Genomic DNA, 17,187 nt, shown 5'->3' on the forward strand with positions numbered 1-17,187 from the left:
AGGCCAACATAGGAGGCATTTGTTGCAAAATATTTGCCTCAATGGCAACATCAAACCGGCTGTGTAGTTTTGCATCTTAACTTCTCAGCCCCCCTGATATTGGGTACTTACAAAACCCGTTTATTTCTGCTCAGCACTGCCAGCTTAGCCATAGCTTCAAATTAGCCACAGAAACAGTTGCAGCTCCTTCCGCAGAGGAAAGCCCAGGCGCGCCATCTACTGGAATAATAATTCTTGTAATGGAAATTGCACAGAGCTACCGTAATTGCCTGAAAGCTGGCAGAATCCAGGTCTTTTCGTCCTTATTGCTTTTGATGCGTTGAAGATAATGTGAAGAACGTGAGCTTCCTTGCCTCTCGTGGACACGTTAAGAAAGAGGCGTCAGCTGCCGAGAACATTGACCTAGTTCCTGTTTCCCATGTCTCCTCGGCGGTGGGATTGGGTGGGGGCAAAATTCCCTTTGCCATTGCCCACCCTCACACTTTCTCTAAGCTCCCTGGCATGTGTCCCCTTCTCCAAGCCTGGAGCCACAGGCTGACCTTGCTCCCATGTGTCTGTTAAACAGGGAAAGACCTGAAAGAGCTGGAGCATCGTGTTGCGGCCCTGGAGGATCAGTGCAAAGCCAACGAGGCCAGGCGTGTGGACCTTGAGCTCAAGCTCACAGAGGTGAAAGACAGGCTGAAGCAGTCGCTGGCGGGAGGGCCGGCTCTGGGACTGACTGTGACCAGCAAAGCTGAAAACAAGGTGAGGAGACAGCTGCTCCCTTTTCGCCTTAGACGGTTAGGGCTGCTTCAGTCGATGATAGTTTCCTACATAAGCGCAGAACAAAAGTGGGTGCACACAGAAGCCTAGGGAGCAAGGATTATTGGAACACAGGAAGCTGTCTTCTGCTGAGTCAGACGACCAGTCTTACTTGGAGATGCCAGGGATTGAACCAAGGATCCTCTGAATGCAAAGGAGCTTGCCCTACCCTTCTCAGTAATTGCTGAATCTAACCTTGATGCCCAGGGGATCATAGAATTGTAGAGCTGGAAGGGATCCTGAGGGTCATCTAGCCCAACCCCCTCAGCCTTGCTCCAAGCCCCAGAGAAAGGGGGTACAATGCATACTTATTTAAGGCATGCATTTGCCACTCCTCCCAGGATGACTCCCAGAATGATAATAAACAATGGGGAAACAAGTGGAGCAGCAGAGCAAAGCGCAATCCGTTTGCAGCAGCGGTAGCCAGTGTGGTGTTCTCCCAATGATGCTGGGCTGCAAATCAGTTCTAGCCAGCATGGACCAGGGTTATGGATGATGGGACTTGCAGTCCAACAACATCTGGAGGGGGCAGACAGTCTTGTGTAAAAAGAAATCCAACAGCTGAAAAGCGCCTCCCCTTCCTTGCTTGCTTTCCACTGAGCCTCGGAAGACTGGGGCCAGCTCCACAAGAGCCTCTAAAGATTGTCTTCATCAACAGGTAGATTGCTGTGAGAGAAGGCAACCCATCCTACTAAGCTTTCCACTCGTTTTCTCTTTCACAGAGACCATTAATGCAGGACAAAATACATTTTAGTGATAGCCACCTGGTTTCTCTAGTCGCCCCCCCCCCCCCGCTTGAATCTCTGAACAGCGTCTCAGTTTCTTGTTACGTTTCTTTGCAGGAGCCTGCACCCCCCCAGTCAAGTGGAAGCCCCCCTGAACACTTGGTCCCCGTTAACTGCGCAGCGGAAATGAGGAAGCGAAGCCCCTCCCTCCTTCCTGCCCACAAGGGGAATGTGCTGCAGAAGGCCAAGGTACAGCAGGCTCGGCTCGGCTCCCCTAGCTGGGCGCCAGCAGTACACCCCCTCCTCCTCACTTGCTCCCAAAATCTTCAGGACTCACACAGGGCAGGGGGCCAAAAGCAGCCCTCTCTTGAGACCCTTCCCAGGCCACACTTGCTTTGCACAGGCTACACCTCTCATAAGCCTTGCTCCTCACTGATCTTGGGTATTTTTCCCTGGCTGGGATGTGTCTCCAAACACTGATCATGCCTCTGGCTTACCTGGATGGAAGGTGAAGAGGCATGTTTGAACAATTTACTGTGCAAAGGTAAAATTCACTTGCACTGCTCTGTCCATTTTTGCCTCTGGCCCGACCCACCACCAGCATATGGCCCCAGAAGGGGATGTGGCCCCCAGTCTGATCCTAGTGGAAGCTAAATTCTTTGACGAGGGTGTTGTGACATATATACTATGTTAGTGTGTACTACAGAGTGTAAACTGTAGTTGGGTGTTGTTGCCCTTGAGCGTAGAATCTTCCTTTCACAATTTCCCAGCACAGAGGCCTGATCCTGGATGGGGGCCTTGGTGGGGGGGGGAATCCTAACCCTTTGCTCACTGCTGCAGTCCTGATCCAGATATTCCCCCTCTCCTGGTCTGCTCCAGCTATTTGTAAAAGTAAAATCCTGCAATTAATGGCCAACCACAAGACTCATTGGAACTGGGCCCCAAATCTCCAGAAATCCCACTTGGGATCCAGAGCTCAGAAGTCTCTTTCTAGCCTTCATATCTCCTTTGCAACCCAGGACTCATCAGCTCCGCTATTTCTCCCTCTTTCTAGGAATGGGAAATGAAGAAATCATAAAAGGGTCACTGGGCCTCCATCTCCGGGAAGAACCCCTCTCGAGCATTGGGACATATTTGGGAAAGGCTAGAGCAGTGCAAGAGCCTCTCATCCCTCAAGGAAACTGCGGAAGGATGCTGGCGGACTTAGTTCTTCAGCAGGGAGAGTACCCACCCTCCCGCAAATGAAGGATTACCAAGCAAAACTGATGTGGGTAAAAGGGGAGGGAAGGGGGAGTTTGGGAAGCAGGGTGGGTAAGGGAAATCCTCTCAAGGATGTTGGGTTTTTTAAGTGTGTCCTCAGAATTCTCCTCTTTGAGTGGCCTGTGAGGAGCATCTCAAATAGATCTGGCATGCAGCTGTCTAGATTTTGCTCTTGGTTAATGAAATTAACGAAGAGCCATTAAACAATTGGAACGTAGATACTTTGGTCTGGTGGGGAGAGATGATGATGAGATGGTTCGGAGATCCTCACTCATTCAAGTCAGCCAAAGACCTTGGGCAAGTCACTTCTTAACTTTTCTTGCTGCAGCTCCTCTCTTGCGTTGGAAACCAGGTGAGCATTCCTCACCACAAGGAAACGAGGCATGACACACAGAAGTGCCTTGCAATCGATTCTGTCGAAAGATGCTATTTGCAGCCCTTGACACTGTCAGCCTGCTTCCCTATCCTGCTCTCTGCCAAACCAGATCAAGGCAACTACTGTTGACTTAGGCCCAGAGGCAAGGGCCCAACAGGGAGAAGACATTGTCCACATGGTGGTTCAATTTAAATCTCAGGGCTTTTCATATTGACCTGTGCCACTCCTGTCAACTTCTGTAGTCTCGCTCAGGCTGCCATTTAAGCTTGGATAAGATCAATAGCTTCAGGAGGGCAAGGAATAATATCTGCCAGCCCCCCCCCCCCCCCCGGACAGACTCTAAAAGTGCCCAAGTGTTGTAACAAATCCATTTGCCCACTCCCTGCCTCCCCCCCCCGCCTTTGCTGCAGCATAGCAGAGCTAGACTTCCACTTGCAAGTGAGAAAGGGGAGTGAATAAATGGACTGTGGATAGAGAAATGGCTTCTGCAACAACAAAAAATCCCTGTTGCAGGACTATTTTTTAAGGGTGCTGTCTCTGGTCAGCAGAACAGTGGCTGAATACTTTTTCCCTTTCTGTGAGTCAGCCACTAGAAGATAGTATGTGCATGGACTAACAGACATTACGCTGCCATTTCTAAAAAGCTGTCTCTCCGATCACGGGTGGGATGGGTGGGAGAGTGTTTTGGGTGGGTCTTGTTTCTGCAGTGTGGGGAGTCCAGCTGCCTTCATGTGTATAAGGAGTCTGGCCAGTTTCAGGCCTGCTTCATTCATTGAATAAAAAAATCTCAAACTTGAGACCTTCAGAAGAGGCCCCAAGGTGAACCCTACAGCAAATGCAGTGATCCTCTTTGCTGTGTCATTCCAACAGACAAGAAGCTGTAGTGACCTACTTTTCTTTTATAGGGGGAGGTGGGTAGGATGCTTATCTCTTTGTGGGTGCATATTGTGGCATACATTTTTACTATTTAAGATTTGTCTGCACTTTAAGATCTGGATCCCCTCCGTCTGCTGTCCCCCCCCCCCAAATAAAATACAATCTTTGTACAGAGCTGTATGTGTTCATTTTTTTCTTCTAAATTTCAAGGCAGTTTTGGGTTGTAAACATAGAAGTTGCAGCAACATGCCTGTTACTTATGGTTCACATAGAAATGTGTATGCATGCATTATCTATCTCCTCGGTTTTGGTAGGAGAGTGGCTGTAATACTTCACAACAACTTTGGCTCCAGCTTGATGCTTCCAAAATGGCGCAAGCTTAAGACAGAATCATGACCTTTTCTGGTTTACAGGGGGATGTTACTATCTATAACTAGAATAGACAAAGTAGAAACTATACCATCTGTATGGGAAGTCTACCCCTTAATCATAAGCACATTGATTTCAACAGAGCAAGGAACCAGGTATAACGCCAGACCCTCCAAGGGTCCCTATTTTCCAAGGATGTCCCTGATTTAGAGAAAGCATCCCAGTCTCTGATTTGATCCCAGAATGTCCCACTTTTCCTTAGGATGTCCCTACAGTGGTACCTCGGGTTACAGATGCTTCAGGTTACAGACGCTTCAGGTTACAGACTCCGCTAACTCAGAAATAGTACCTCTGGTTAAGAACTTTGCTTCAGGATGAGAACAGAAATCCCGCGGCGGCAGCGGGAGGCCCCATTAGCTAAAGTGTTATCTCAGCTTAAGAACAGTTTCAGGCTAAGAATGGACCTCCAGAATGAATTAAGTTCTTTACCCAAGGTACCACTGTATTTTCATTGGAAAAATGCTGGAGGGTATGGAGGTATTTGACTCCCGAGCTGTCTAAAGGCAATTTTGTAAAGTTAGGCCAGGGCATGTGGGGGAGTAAATGAGATGGGTGAGGAAAGAGTAGGAAAGTGACTAAATCAGGACTGAAGTCCTAAAGATTGCAATGTAAGCAGTGTACACATTGCATTTTTTTTCCAGGCTCCCATGTTCTCCCACTGCTGGTGTTGGAAGCAGAGTATAGGCTACCTGCCATTTGCCACATTAGCCACCTGTGTCCTGTAGTTTCTTGAGAAGTAATGCTGTTTGGTGTGCTTTCCCTCAAGCCAGCTTTTCTCTGATTTGGAAACATGAGCCCATGGTTAAACGTGTGAGCATTTGAGACAGCCATCGCACATGCACAGATGAGTTTTTTTGGGGGGAAATGCATGCACAGGAAAACAAATTGGGCAATGCCCACCACGTGAAGACATATCCTATTTAATAATATGCAAGTGTCTCTGCATCCAGATTCCCTGTGTCCCGTTTTCCGCGCTACTGAGCATGTGCCCCAGGGACACAGGGATTGGACGCAGAGACTGCACACACACACACACACACACACACACACACACACTCCCCACCCCTCTGCCCTGCACTGGTTCAATAAGCAGTTAAAACAGAGGCCACCAGGTGGAAGGCAGGAGCAGGCAGCAAGGCTCCTAAGCAGGGCAGGCCCTCTCTCTTTTTTTTTTTAAATATATTTTTATTAATTTTCCAATTAAAACCAATTATATCACATTCATTATTTCAAATTATACACATATATATATCAATCAAACCGAATGTTATGCCAAATCATCTAGAGAATTTTTTTTTTTTGGGTTCCCATGCTTCAAGAAATTGGGGATTCCTCGCAACCGTCCACTGCCGTCTTTTTTCTAAAGTTCAAATCGTCTCTCCAAGTTCATAATAATCCAGATCTTCCCCTTACAGTCACATAGATGTTTTCCACTTTCAACCGATTGTTTCCCAGCTGCTGAGATAAATATCAAACAAGGTTTCACAGATGTTCTTTCTCCTGTGTGGGTTAATCAGTCCAGCCTCCCCATAAATCTTCTTAGTCTGGAGCTCCCTGTTGCGTCGAAGCAGCGCCATCTTAAAAAGCTCAAATCACTTTCGTTTTCTCTCATAGCCATGTAGATTAACGATCTTTATAAAATTTACAGCTTTTCCAGGCAGAAGACCCAAACATCAAACCATAAACTCTTGGTAAATTAATGGATCTCCTTGCCCTATAGCTGAACTTAGCTTCAGGTCGCTGCTCCAATTCAAAGTGCGTCACAGCTCATAAATCCTCCGAACGCGTCTAGGCACTCCTTCCGTCCGACTAGGGGGGGAGGCTTTTCTCATCGGCAACTCCACATCTTTAAAAAATATGCTCAGTAACAACAGTTTATAAAGTTCAACTCACACAGTCTTTTGCTTCTCTTTCACTCCAAACAAGCCAGGACATCGCGTCTGGGAAGGTACGAAGTAACTCATATGAAGAAAAATAAAAAAAACTCACTTCCCTTATCGCTCCGTCCCCATCAATCCTTCTTCCAGATGAAATACAGCCTTTGACTCCTCTCCCTCAGCAGCATAAATTTCTCAGCAGTAAACAGCGCTTCTTCCCCTCCTTCTGAAGTATGTCCATAGATTTAAGCCTAATTATCTTCTTTAACCATGGAAATCCCCGCCATGCAGATTAGCGTCCGGGAGTCCTGGCCCTCGTAAGTGCTTTTCAGCCCAAGCTCCCCCCACTCCATAAACAGTTGGAGTGGGTCTGGGGGCATCGCGGGCCAGCGGCCCCTCTCCGTAACCCCCGGAGAGGGTAGGGGGTTGCCATTTACTCCCCTAGCAACCGCCAAATTCCTTACGAAGGTCAGAGGGATGGAAAACAGGTCCGCCATTCCTGCCGGCAGAAACCGGAACCTCCAGGGCAGGCCCTCTCTCAACGTGCCCAAGGGCCTGAGGAGGAAGCCGGGACGACCAAAAAATCGAGGCCCCGGCTTCTCCTCACTAACAGGCCCGAAATTGAGGCCCAAACAGCACAAGCAACCGGGAGACCCCTGCTGGGCCGGAACGGCCAGTAAAGGCGCGGGGAGGCCACCGAATGCTCAGCGCCAACCGCGGGACCCTCAAAAAGTGCCGGGGCGGGCGCAAGCCCCCTGGACAGCAAAGCTCCCTCCCAGACGCAACAGGTGACTGAAAAACAGCCGCGGAGGCCAACAAAAGTAGCGGGAGCCACCCCCACCCCCCAAAAAACTGGGTGTACACCCTGGAGCAGCCGCCTGGGCCGTCCAGGAGCCAGAATTCGGCCACTGGGCCCTGGCAGCAGCAGCGCTATTGACGGGGGGAAATTAGGAACCAAACGGCAGGCGCAAAAAGTGCGCGAAAACAGGGTGGGGAGGGATCCGCACTCCAAACACAAGCTTCGGAGGGGGTAAAGGAAGAAATACCCCCCCCCGCACCCCCAGCCAAGCCCGGGCTGTAAAGGTAAAAAGGGGGGGGGACTTTGGCTTGGGGTTTGGGAATGGGGGGGAGAAAATTAGGGATAAATTAAAGATCAAAGGGAGGGGGAAGGAACAATCAATTAGACAAGGAATAAAAGCCCCCCACGCGCCGCTGCCACCGAAAAAGGCCGAATGTTCTAGCGCCCGTTTATTAAACGGGCTGAATGGCACTAGTCACAACATAACAATGCAACTTAAAAGGCAGCGAGTGGAAACTACCTTGCTGTGTTTTAGGCTGTTAATGTGTACATAGCCTTAGTTGCCCTTTCTCTTGTTCAAATAACTCCAAAAATCTCTTCTGACTGTGCTTATCTGGAGTTTCACAGGTATACTGTGTGTGGTTCTTGTTAGTAACAGATTTAAGTTGCTAAATGTTGACCTGTTAAAAATAATAATTACGAGTTCAAATATTATCTAATATATTTAATATCTTAGAAAAAATAGGTTACTTCTGTATTTGAGTTCAACAGCATTATTTCATGCATGTATATATAGAAATCTCCCTGCCTTCAATAAGGCTTTATCCCAGTTCCAGGATCTCAAGAAAGGACCATGTCCATCTGTAATTACAGTGGCTAGCAAGAGTTCTCATATAATGTCCTCTCAGTTACATTTTGATCCATATAGTCAATGTAACATGGGGTCATAAAGATTTGAAAATGAGAGGCAGTCTTCTTATGGAAGAAGTGGGTTCTAGTGTGTAATTCTAGTGTGATCTACACATTAGATCACTTAACAAGACCAGATGGAGGATTTTTGCTGTTTTCAATTTTGTAGTCTAAATATTGGTAGTGTTAAATGGCACTATTGCATTGTCAACTACAGCAGTTTTAGAGTCTATTTTGGATCATTAGTTCTGACTGACTCTGCATCTCCTATAGTGCTGGAGGAAATAAATGGATCTTTAATGTTATAAAGTGAATGTCCAGGATGTTAAAGATGAATGGAATATTCAAGTGTGTTCCCGTCAGCTCAATCAATGAAAAGTTGCTTTAGTGTTTATATATAGTCTTTCTTTAGATTTTAAATTGAGACTGAGTAAACAATCCCCCCCAGCCCCCGGGTATATTGGACTCCACAGAGCCTTTATAGGAAGGAACTGGCTAATTCAGTTGTTGATGTAACACAGAAAACACTTCTGTGAGGGATATGATATGGGCATTTGTGAATGATGCTTTCTGGCCAGAAATGATTGGTCATATTAACCTTGCCTTAGATAAATCCTTGATATTTGTGGATATTCACACACACTCAAATTATATGGTGTGGGGGACTGAGGACAAATTCTGCAAGCCCTCATTATGTTTGAGAGACTTATGCTTCAAGACTAGAAGGACGAACACCCACCATCTACTACTCAGTGGTCTGGGAAGAACTTCCAGCCCTTTCTACACCAGTCTTGTTTCAATTCCCATTTGGACAGCCTAGATTAATATACACATCTCAGTGAAGAGTAACAGAATATTCTTATTAATGTCAGCTGCCAGTGCTTTTTTTTAAAAAAAAACATTCAAGAAGGTCTAAGCAGCATATGAATTTGGTTAAGTAAATTCTTTCCTTTTGCTAATTTGAAAATAAAAGTTTTTAAAAATAAAAATATAACGAATTGCAGCCTGGAGAATTGGAAGATGCTCATCTAGATTTGAAACACAGGTACAGAAATAAATAAATCTCCAGGCTGGGAGATGCATGCACACGAAAGCTTATACCCAAAACAAACTTAGTTGGTCTCTAAGCTAAGGTGCTACTGACAGTATCGACTGCGTCAGACCAACACGGCTACCTACCGGAATCTGAAATTTCGCTTGTCACAGCAGAGAAGGCGCCTTGCGCGTGGAGATGCTACAGCCAAGCGCCCTTCTAATACAGGTGTGACCCCGGCAACTCCACTCGCTCACTGGTTCCGTGGGCAAGATTCCTGCATGGCAGAGGGTTGGGCTAGATGACCCTCGAGATCCCTCCCCTGATGATTCTTTGATTCTATGGTTCTGAAAGGCGGGGCCCTTTTTTCGCCGCAAGGAGGGCGGGCGGGAGTGGGAGGTCGCGGTGACTGACGGGAGTTGTAGTCGCCGCCGCCGCCGCCCTTGTCTCCTCCCACCGGCGGCGCCTGGCGGTCCAGCGTTGGCCACGCTTCGTCCGTTGGGACGGCTATGGCAGCAGCAGTCAGGTCGGCGCGGGTGGCGGGGCGCTGCTTCAGCCCCCTGCTCCAGTTTAGCCACCACCACTTGCGCTACGACAGGTACAGGGGGCGGATGGGGGGCTGGCTGAAATGGGCTCTTTCCAATCCTCCTCCTCCTCCACCTTCCCCAGTGCAGCCGTCGCCCTCTTTCCCCCGTAGGTGGCGGACAATGGCGAGCCCCTGCGCAGGCCGCCGGGGTTTGGATGCTCTCCTTTTTCTGGCTCTTCCCCCACTTGCACCTCCGCCGCTGCCGTGTAGTTTTCCCGGGGCGGCGCTCTTTTTTGGCGGGGCTGGGGAGGTTCTGCTTCATTTTGCTTTAAGATCAGTAGTTCCCAACCTTTTTTGGGCCATGCCCCGCCTAAGCATCTCTAAAATCCTGGTGCCACCCCCCCCCATGTGACATACATAGCTGCCAAGTTCTCCCTTTCTTTAAGGGAAATTCCCTTATGCTGAATAGGCTTCCTCGCGAGAAAAGGGAAAACTTGGCAGCTATGGTGACATATAATTCTTATTGTTCAAAAAGTGAACTCCTATTTACGTGGAGGAAGCCTAAAAGGCCATTAACTGTTAACTCATTCTCGAATTTCCCCCCTTAAAAATCAAATTCCCCCTCTGTGGGGCGTGTGCCCCATGTTGGGAACCAAGGCTTAGATCAGTGATGGGCAACCTTTTGAGCTTGGTGTGTCACAATTTGTCAAAAAACTGAGCATAACTTGCGTGGTGTGTCACTTCGAGGAAAAAAAACCAGTTTTGTGATATTTATAGTTTAAATAACAAAAATGTATCATTGTAATATATAACTGTATTTAATATACCAAAAACTAATTATTTAACCAAACCAAACCAAAAAACCCTTATTTATCACAAAGTGCCCAGAGTTGTTGAGCTTTTGGCGGGGAGCTGCTGAGGTTTTTGAAGGTTTTTGGGTGGGGTGCAAACGTTGCTTTGCTTTTGGGGTGGGGGATGCCCCAAAGCTGCTGCGCTTTGGGAAGGGGGAAAGAGAACAGAAATAAATGATGAATAATACCTTCGCTGGAACTAACACGCAGCATCGACATAGTCTGCCAAAGCGCCAGAAAAAACAGCACAGAAAGGGTTAAAAACCAATCTCTGGCTACCAACAACAACAACAACAACAAAAGGATCCGGGTTTTAACAGTGGAGACAAGCTGTAGTGTGAGGAGCGGGAGAACAAATGGGGGGGGGGGACAATAACAACAGCGTGAATGGGCCGCGTGCCAGCAGTGAGGGCTCTGCGTGTCATGTCTGACACGTGTGTCATAGGTTCGCCATCACTGGCTTAGATCCTCTCCCCTTTTTGCCGCCCGCTTCATGCAGCTCTTGGGAATTTGCAAGGTCTCTCCCAGATTCCCTCCCTGGAGGTGTTTTTTCCTCACCTGGAGGTGTGTTAGCACTCAGAAGGTGCCACAGCACCCAGGCGCTCGAAATGGGCTCTCCTGGTGCTTTTTATGTAGTATTTTAGATCAGTGTGTCTCTGAGGATTGCACCCAATTTTGTGCCTTTTTCTCTGGGTGTCTCTTCTTTCTTCTCCACTGAAGGGAGGATGAAGGCATCCTGGTGAAATTTCCTTTCTGTGCAGCTGATAAGAGAGATACTGAGATACTCTCTGTTTCTGAGATGATAAGAAAGCCCTGTGAGGTCGGGTCAAAGGTCCATTTAGTTCAGTGTCCTGTTTCAAACAGGGGTTTCCAAACTGTGGCTTGCGAACCACTTCATTCAGGTGGTCTGCGGCTCGTCTGTGAAAATACAGTAAGAAGTCATACAGCACCTAGCACATTACAATTGCTATAACAGGTGGAGGAATTGTAAAGTGGGCCTCCAAGCCCCTTCCTTAGCCATTTTCAAGTGATCTTTGGGGGTAAAGGTTTAGGAGCCACTGAACTAGATATTTCCAGGATGCCACAAGAAAAAAGTCATCAGACTTTTTCCTTTTGACCCTAAGCAACTGGCTTGTTTGCCTTGCAGTCCTCTTTTAAAGGTGCTGGAGTCTGGCTGTCTGGCAATTATATTGGCAGACTGGCACCTGCATTTTGAATATTTTATTAACGCTTTGATTTTTATTGTTTGTTTTAATATTGTATAGAAGTTTGGAATGTCTATGTATGTTGCCTTGGAATCCCTTGGATGAAGATATGGGTTAGTTAGACATTTTCAAAGGTCATAGTTTGCAGTGGGGATAAGGGGGCGTGGAGTGTACCAGTGTATCAAATCAGAATTTGTGGTTAACACCACAAAACACAGCACTGTTGGATCATCTCCAAATGTAGACATCAGCCCTCTTTTCACATGTACTTCAGATAGTAAAGCGTTAGGGCAACTTTTAAGGAAGCAATTTCTTCTGATTCCGTTTTGTTAACTAAACTGAGTGCTTCAGGACACAATAAATGTTAATGTAAAAGTGTTCTTCTCCATTAGGAACTGAGCAGCAAGTTTCATTCAGAGCTTGGCAACATATTAAAAATTCTGGCAAAGCATTGAGCCCTGTTCACCTAAAGAGAAAAAAGTAGAGTTTTGTTTATACCGTAATAGAAGCATGGGACCTGCGGCCATTCAGACTACTCCAACTCCCATAATCCTTGCTGGCTGGGGCTGATGGGAGCCCAGCTAGATCCCTCTTTTATGATTTAAAGCACCCATATAGTTTGCATATTAGCAACAGCACAGCTCTGAGTTGGCAAAAACAGCTTGCATGTCTACAAAACTGCCCCAGATGCTTTTCAGGTGAGTGTATTCAGATCAGCTGAACAATAGTGTACACAGTCTGTTATGATATGTGGCATGTTGCCAACAACCTGAATGAGGTGATTTCAAAGAGTCTTTGTCCTGCAGAACAGTCTTACATTCTTGCTATAACTAGCATTGATACATAAAACTGACCTGGGTTCCCATGCTGTTGAGCACAAAGTGTAGCAAATGGCTGGTTCACCAAGCTCCCTCTGTAATCATAATCACACACATGCTGTAAATGCTAAAGGGATGTGCACAATATAAGTTCTCTTCTTACTGGCCAACCAGCATTTAATGTCACAGAGAAGTTGCTTTAAAAGGGGGGTGGGGAGCAAGTAGTTTCGCTAGTCAACGACACCCGGATCAAGTTTTCCAACCTACGTGCACAAGGCTGTTGCTTTTCAGTCTTTCTCCTTCACAGGATTGGGAGAGAGATTAATCTTTATCTGCTGGAAGGAGGTGGGAATAAAAATTCCCACCCAATAGCACAAGACTGAGGCCTGTGTTCCCTTGACCTGGACAACTGCTGCCTCCACCCAAGTCCAGTGGGAAAACACAAGGCTGGAGCTAGCTGATTCTTCACTTTTTTAAACAGACACCTTTGAAAGTGCCCTTGCTTCTCTCATTGTTTGCCACTGTATTGTTTCAGAGGCTTGTCCTTTGCCTTCAGCACTGCTGCGCAGCAGAGGAGCACGGGCGATGACTGTGGTCCGGAAGACCCTCCTGATGAGCCTAGACATCTGACCGAGAACAGTTTAGAGCTCAAAGCCACCAAATTGGAAGAACAAGTCCGTGTCTTAACAGTATGTATCGTCCTTAACTTGGCTGTTTTCCCTAACACATTTTTTTAAGGTTTCGGCTTTTGTGTGTCTTAAATACCCAGTCCCAAAGTCTACAGCATGCAGTAGTCAAAAGATCAGATTAGTAGAATTAGATAGCATCCCCTGCTGCCACTCTCTCCCTGGAACCCCCGCAGAATAACTCCTGCCACTGTTGCCAGCCTCCTCCTCCTCCAGGCAGGCTAGCTGGTGGTGAGAGCGGATCAGAACAAGTGTCTGTTTGTTTGGGTCCCTTCCGGCTGATAGAGGAAAAAAGAGGATGGTGACAAAGATATACCAGCAAGATGTCAGTTCCAGGGGGCCCTGCCAGGGTGTGCAGGCCCCAGCATTTGCCTGACCATGCTGAGAGCTGACACTAGGCCTGGTGTACAGCATTGCAGCCGTCATCGTTACGTGCACTGAATTTACTCTTAAGCATTTTATACCCAGGCTATTTATTGTTACTTTTCCAAACGTAGAGCTGTCCTCACAGGATAATAGTCGAAACATTCCAGAACAGCAGATACCCAGCTGGTGACATCTCTAGTGACCATCACTGCTGCCTGCCTGGGCTCTTTAAAGAGGGGCCAGGCAAAAGGAACAACTCTGAACTGTTGTTTTCCACACAGGGGGAAAGCACCGTTCTGTGTAGCAGTGCCTGTCCTTCCTGTCATCCACTAAACGCTCACTGTGATGGGATGCGTTTGTGCACTCGCAGTCCATCAGTATTCAGTAAGCCAGGGGGAAGTCTACATGTATACTCTCTGGATAGCATGAGCAACAGTGTCTAGAGAACGTCACTAGACTTTGTCCCGTGCTCAGCATAAGGAGGGACAATGGCAGCAGACCATTTTGGCTTAGGCAAGCCTATCCAGACAAGCAGATTGTTGATATGTGTGTTTAATCTGGTTCTCAGCTGATTTTAGTTATTAGTATTTTTAAAAAATGTTTTAAGTAGTTGCTTTTAACTGTGCTTTTAACAAAAATCTTAGGGTTTTTGTCTTTTTGTACAATGCTTTGAGGTTTTATTACCCTCAAGCTGTATATACATTTTGCGAAATAAATGTAATAAACAAGGCATTGTTTATGTTAGGAGATGCTGTTTTCACATTTTCCCAATGTCTTTCTGCTACATAAGTATGTATGCATGTACATCTGCTGTAGCTATTTCTTGCCATTGTTTGTTAGTAGAAGAGGGTAGTGAAGTGGGGCAGGGAGATCTTTTTAGGTCTTTTTCAATATGGCCCATTCATTTCAGCAGGAAGCCACACAGGCAATGTGTTTTATCTAAGAGCAGCAACTGAAGGCTGTGTCTGTCAAGCAAAGCTGTGCTCCACCCTCTTGGTCCAGGCTTGCAGCATTCTAGATGGCTCAATTGCCCTGTTGCTTTGGGGGATGTTCTTGTCTGACTCTGCTTCTTACTGTGTGTGCAGGAACGGTACCAAAGAGCCCTGACAGATTCTGAAAATGTTAGGCGGAGGACGCAGAAGTTTGTCGAGGATGCTAAGAAATTTGGTGAGTAAAAAGGGTGCTGGTATTGTGCAGAGCTTGCAACAAGCTCTACCTACCACCCCATGTGCTCTGCTTTATTTGTTTATTTAAGGCATTTATATACAACCCTTCAAAATGTTTATCTCAGGGTCTTTTATGTTGCAAATATAATCAATGAGCAAATAACACAAACGTTAATTAAAACAGCAGTCCATCTATCAGGGATTTTTGTTTTGTTTTTTAAAAAAAGGTTTGACTGCCAGTATCTGCTGGACCTTGATTCTTCTTTTATACAGAGAATGTTATAAGGACTGAGGCATCCGCAAACTTCGGCCCTCCCATCATCCCCGACCACTGGTCCTGTTAGCTAGGGATCATGGGAGTTGTAGGCCAAAACATCTGGAGGGCCGCAGTTTGGGGGTGCCTGCTCTAATGCATTGTGTCTGCCCTTTGAACAGTCACCCTTACCTTTCTGATCTATGCATCTACAGGCATCCAGAGTTTCTGTAGAGACCTGGTAGAAGTAGCCGATATCTTGGAGAAGACCACCAAGAGTACCACAGGTGGCGAACACGACGACCCAACTCTGACTCTCAAGAAGATATGCGAAGGCTTGTCTCTCATAGAGTCCAAACTGCAAAGCATATTTGTGAAGCACGGCCTGCAGAAAATGAACCCCATGGGTGGCAAATATGACCCCTACGATCACGAAATAGTCTGTCATGTGCCAGCAGAGGAACTGCAGCCAGGCACCGTGGCATTAGTGACTCTGGATGGTTATAAACTTCACGGCCGCACTATTAGACATGCACATGTGGGTGTGGCAGTAGAATCACAGGAATGAAGTGGACACGTTTTATTAATACTTGAGACCTTAATGGACTGATTTCTCTGTCCACATGACTGTTGCTGCTATAGCATGGATTTTTTATTTATTAAGCCAAATTTGTTACCTCTGCTGGCCTCTCAGGATGGGGTGCAATGGCCTGATCTTCACTTCCAAGATGTACAGCTAATTTAATATGACTTGCTCTGTGTCATAAATAGTGTTTCTCCCCCCCCCTCTCCCCGGCAGCTGTTTCTCAGTCAGAGGTAGTGCTGTGACTTTTCTGGTTTTGGTTTTCCATTAAATTCTGTTGTGGGTTTTGAAGGGAAGGAGGACTCCTAATAATTCCTAATTAGGAATTATTATAATTCCAAGAAGGGAAGGGAACTAGCTCAGTTGTAGACCAATGTTGTATGCAGAAGGTACCATTTTGCTCCCTGGCATCTCAAGGCAGAATTCAAATATCTGAGACCAGTCAGGGGAGACAAAGGGATAGTCCTCCAGGATGCTGTGGAATACAGCTCCCATCAGCCCCAGTCAACATGAGTAATTATCAGGGATGATGGGAGCTGTAGTTAGGGTTGCCAGACTCAATAGAGGACAGGACTTCTGTGCCTTTAATTGCCCTGCTCTCTTTTGAGTCTGGAAACCTTAAAGAGAAACCAGCAGACCCTTTGCTTGGAAATTAAACAAAGGGTCTGCTGGTTTCTCTTTAAGGTTTCCAGACTCAAAAGAGAGCAGGGCAATTAAAGGCACAGAAGTCCTGTCCTCTATTGAGTCTGGCAACCCTAGCTGTAGTCCAGAATGTAGACTACCCATGGTGTAGATAATACTGACCAGTGGTCTGACTTGGTTTAAGAAGTGATTAAATTAGAACTTCCTGTGTTCTTACAAATGCACTCTGCTTTCCTTGAATTTTGGTTCAGCTGCTGCGACCTCTACTTTTCTATATGTAAAGTGGGAATATGATACTTGCCTACCTCCCAGAAATGATACAATTATTTATCAGCTGAAAAGCATTTTGAAAAGGAGTGCTGAGTAGTGTGAAGGGGCTTTGATACCCAACAGAAGTGTGTCTGGAGTTGTTAATTTGTAAATTCTTTCTGCAGTTGGAGATCTTCCTCATGCTACTTGGCTATTTCAACCCTGTGAAATCCCCACTGTGGTATGTATAAGGATGTGGATGAGTCCTTTCTAATTGCCATTTAAAATACTGGACAAAATGGGCCAGTAGCTCAACAGTTTAAGGGAACGAAATAGACTTTTTGTGAAGATTCAGGTTTATTGGCCTGAAATTCTCCCTTAAATTATGTACCACAGTTTTCAAGCACAATTTGCTATGTTATCGATGCTGGAAGAGATGGAATAGTTTTGTACTCCAAAAGGGAATTGTAGTCTTTCGAGTTTGAGCTCACAAGTAATTGCTATGCAAATTGCACTGTGAAAAATCTGGATTCAGAGACTACTAGATATCAAAATATATGATTTGTTTTTTATTTAGTTTTTTTAAATATATATTTATATATGAAAGTGTCTAAACGAAGTGTACTTCAGCTAATTTCAGTAAAAATAGCAGGGAAATTATCAGATCAGAGTTTCAGCCGAAGTTATGAGGCGACTTCCAGCTAGAGAATAAATTGGTATCATTTGGTAAACAAGTGGGTGCTCGGTTCTGATCAGT

General features: G+C 46.2%; 2 protein-coding genes across 3 annotated transcripts in view; both read left to right on the forward strand.

Moving 5' to 3' along the window:
• AFAP1L1 (actin filament associated protein 1 like 1) overlaps window positions 1-4,206 on the forward strand; it is a 79,558-nt gene extending 75,352 nt beyond the window's left edge. Inside the window, exons 17-19 of the mRNA XM_035105263.2 lie at window positions 566-744; window positions 1,644-1,775; window positions 2,581-4,206. Coding sequence (XP_034961154.1) covers window positions 566-744; window positions 1,644-1,775; window positions 2,581-2,604 — 335 coding nt within the window. The 3' untranslated portion in view covers window positions 2,605-4,206. The remainder of the gene's footprint in view (window positions 1-565; window positions 745-1,643; window positions 1,776-2,580) is intronic.
• Window positions 4,207-9,558: 5,352 nt separating this feature from the next.
• On the forward strand, window positions 9,559-16,166 carry GRPEL2 (GrpE like 2, mitochondrial). Of its 2 annotated transcripts, none has more exons than XM_035105261.2 (4): window positions 9,559-9,683; window positions 13,021-13,174; window positions 14,623-14,704; window positions 15,172-16,166. In XM_035105261.2, the coding sequence occupies exons 1-4, from the start codon at window positions 9,595-9,597 to the stop codon at window positions 15,522-15,524; spliced, it is 678 nt and encodes a 225-aa protein (XP_034961152.1). In that variant the 5' UTR covers window positions 9,559-9,594; the 3' UTR covers window positions 15,525-16,166. The 2 variants fall into 2 exon arrangements, with proteins under 2 accessions (XP_034961152.1, XP_034961153.1); XM_035105262.2 differs by having other exon boundaries at window positions 13,042-13,174.
• The last annotated feature ends 1,021 nt before the right edge of the window (window positions 16,167-17,187 follow it).

The sequence above is a fragment of the Zootoca vivipara genome, chromosome 2 (assembly GCF_963506605.1).
Source record: "Zootoca vivipara chromosome 2, rZooViv1.1, whole genome shotgun sequence".
In the NCBI taxonomy this organism is placed as follows: domain Eukaryota; kingdom Metazoa; phylum Chordata; class Lepidosauria; order Squamata; family Lacertidae; genus Zootoca; species Zootoca vivipara.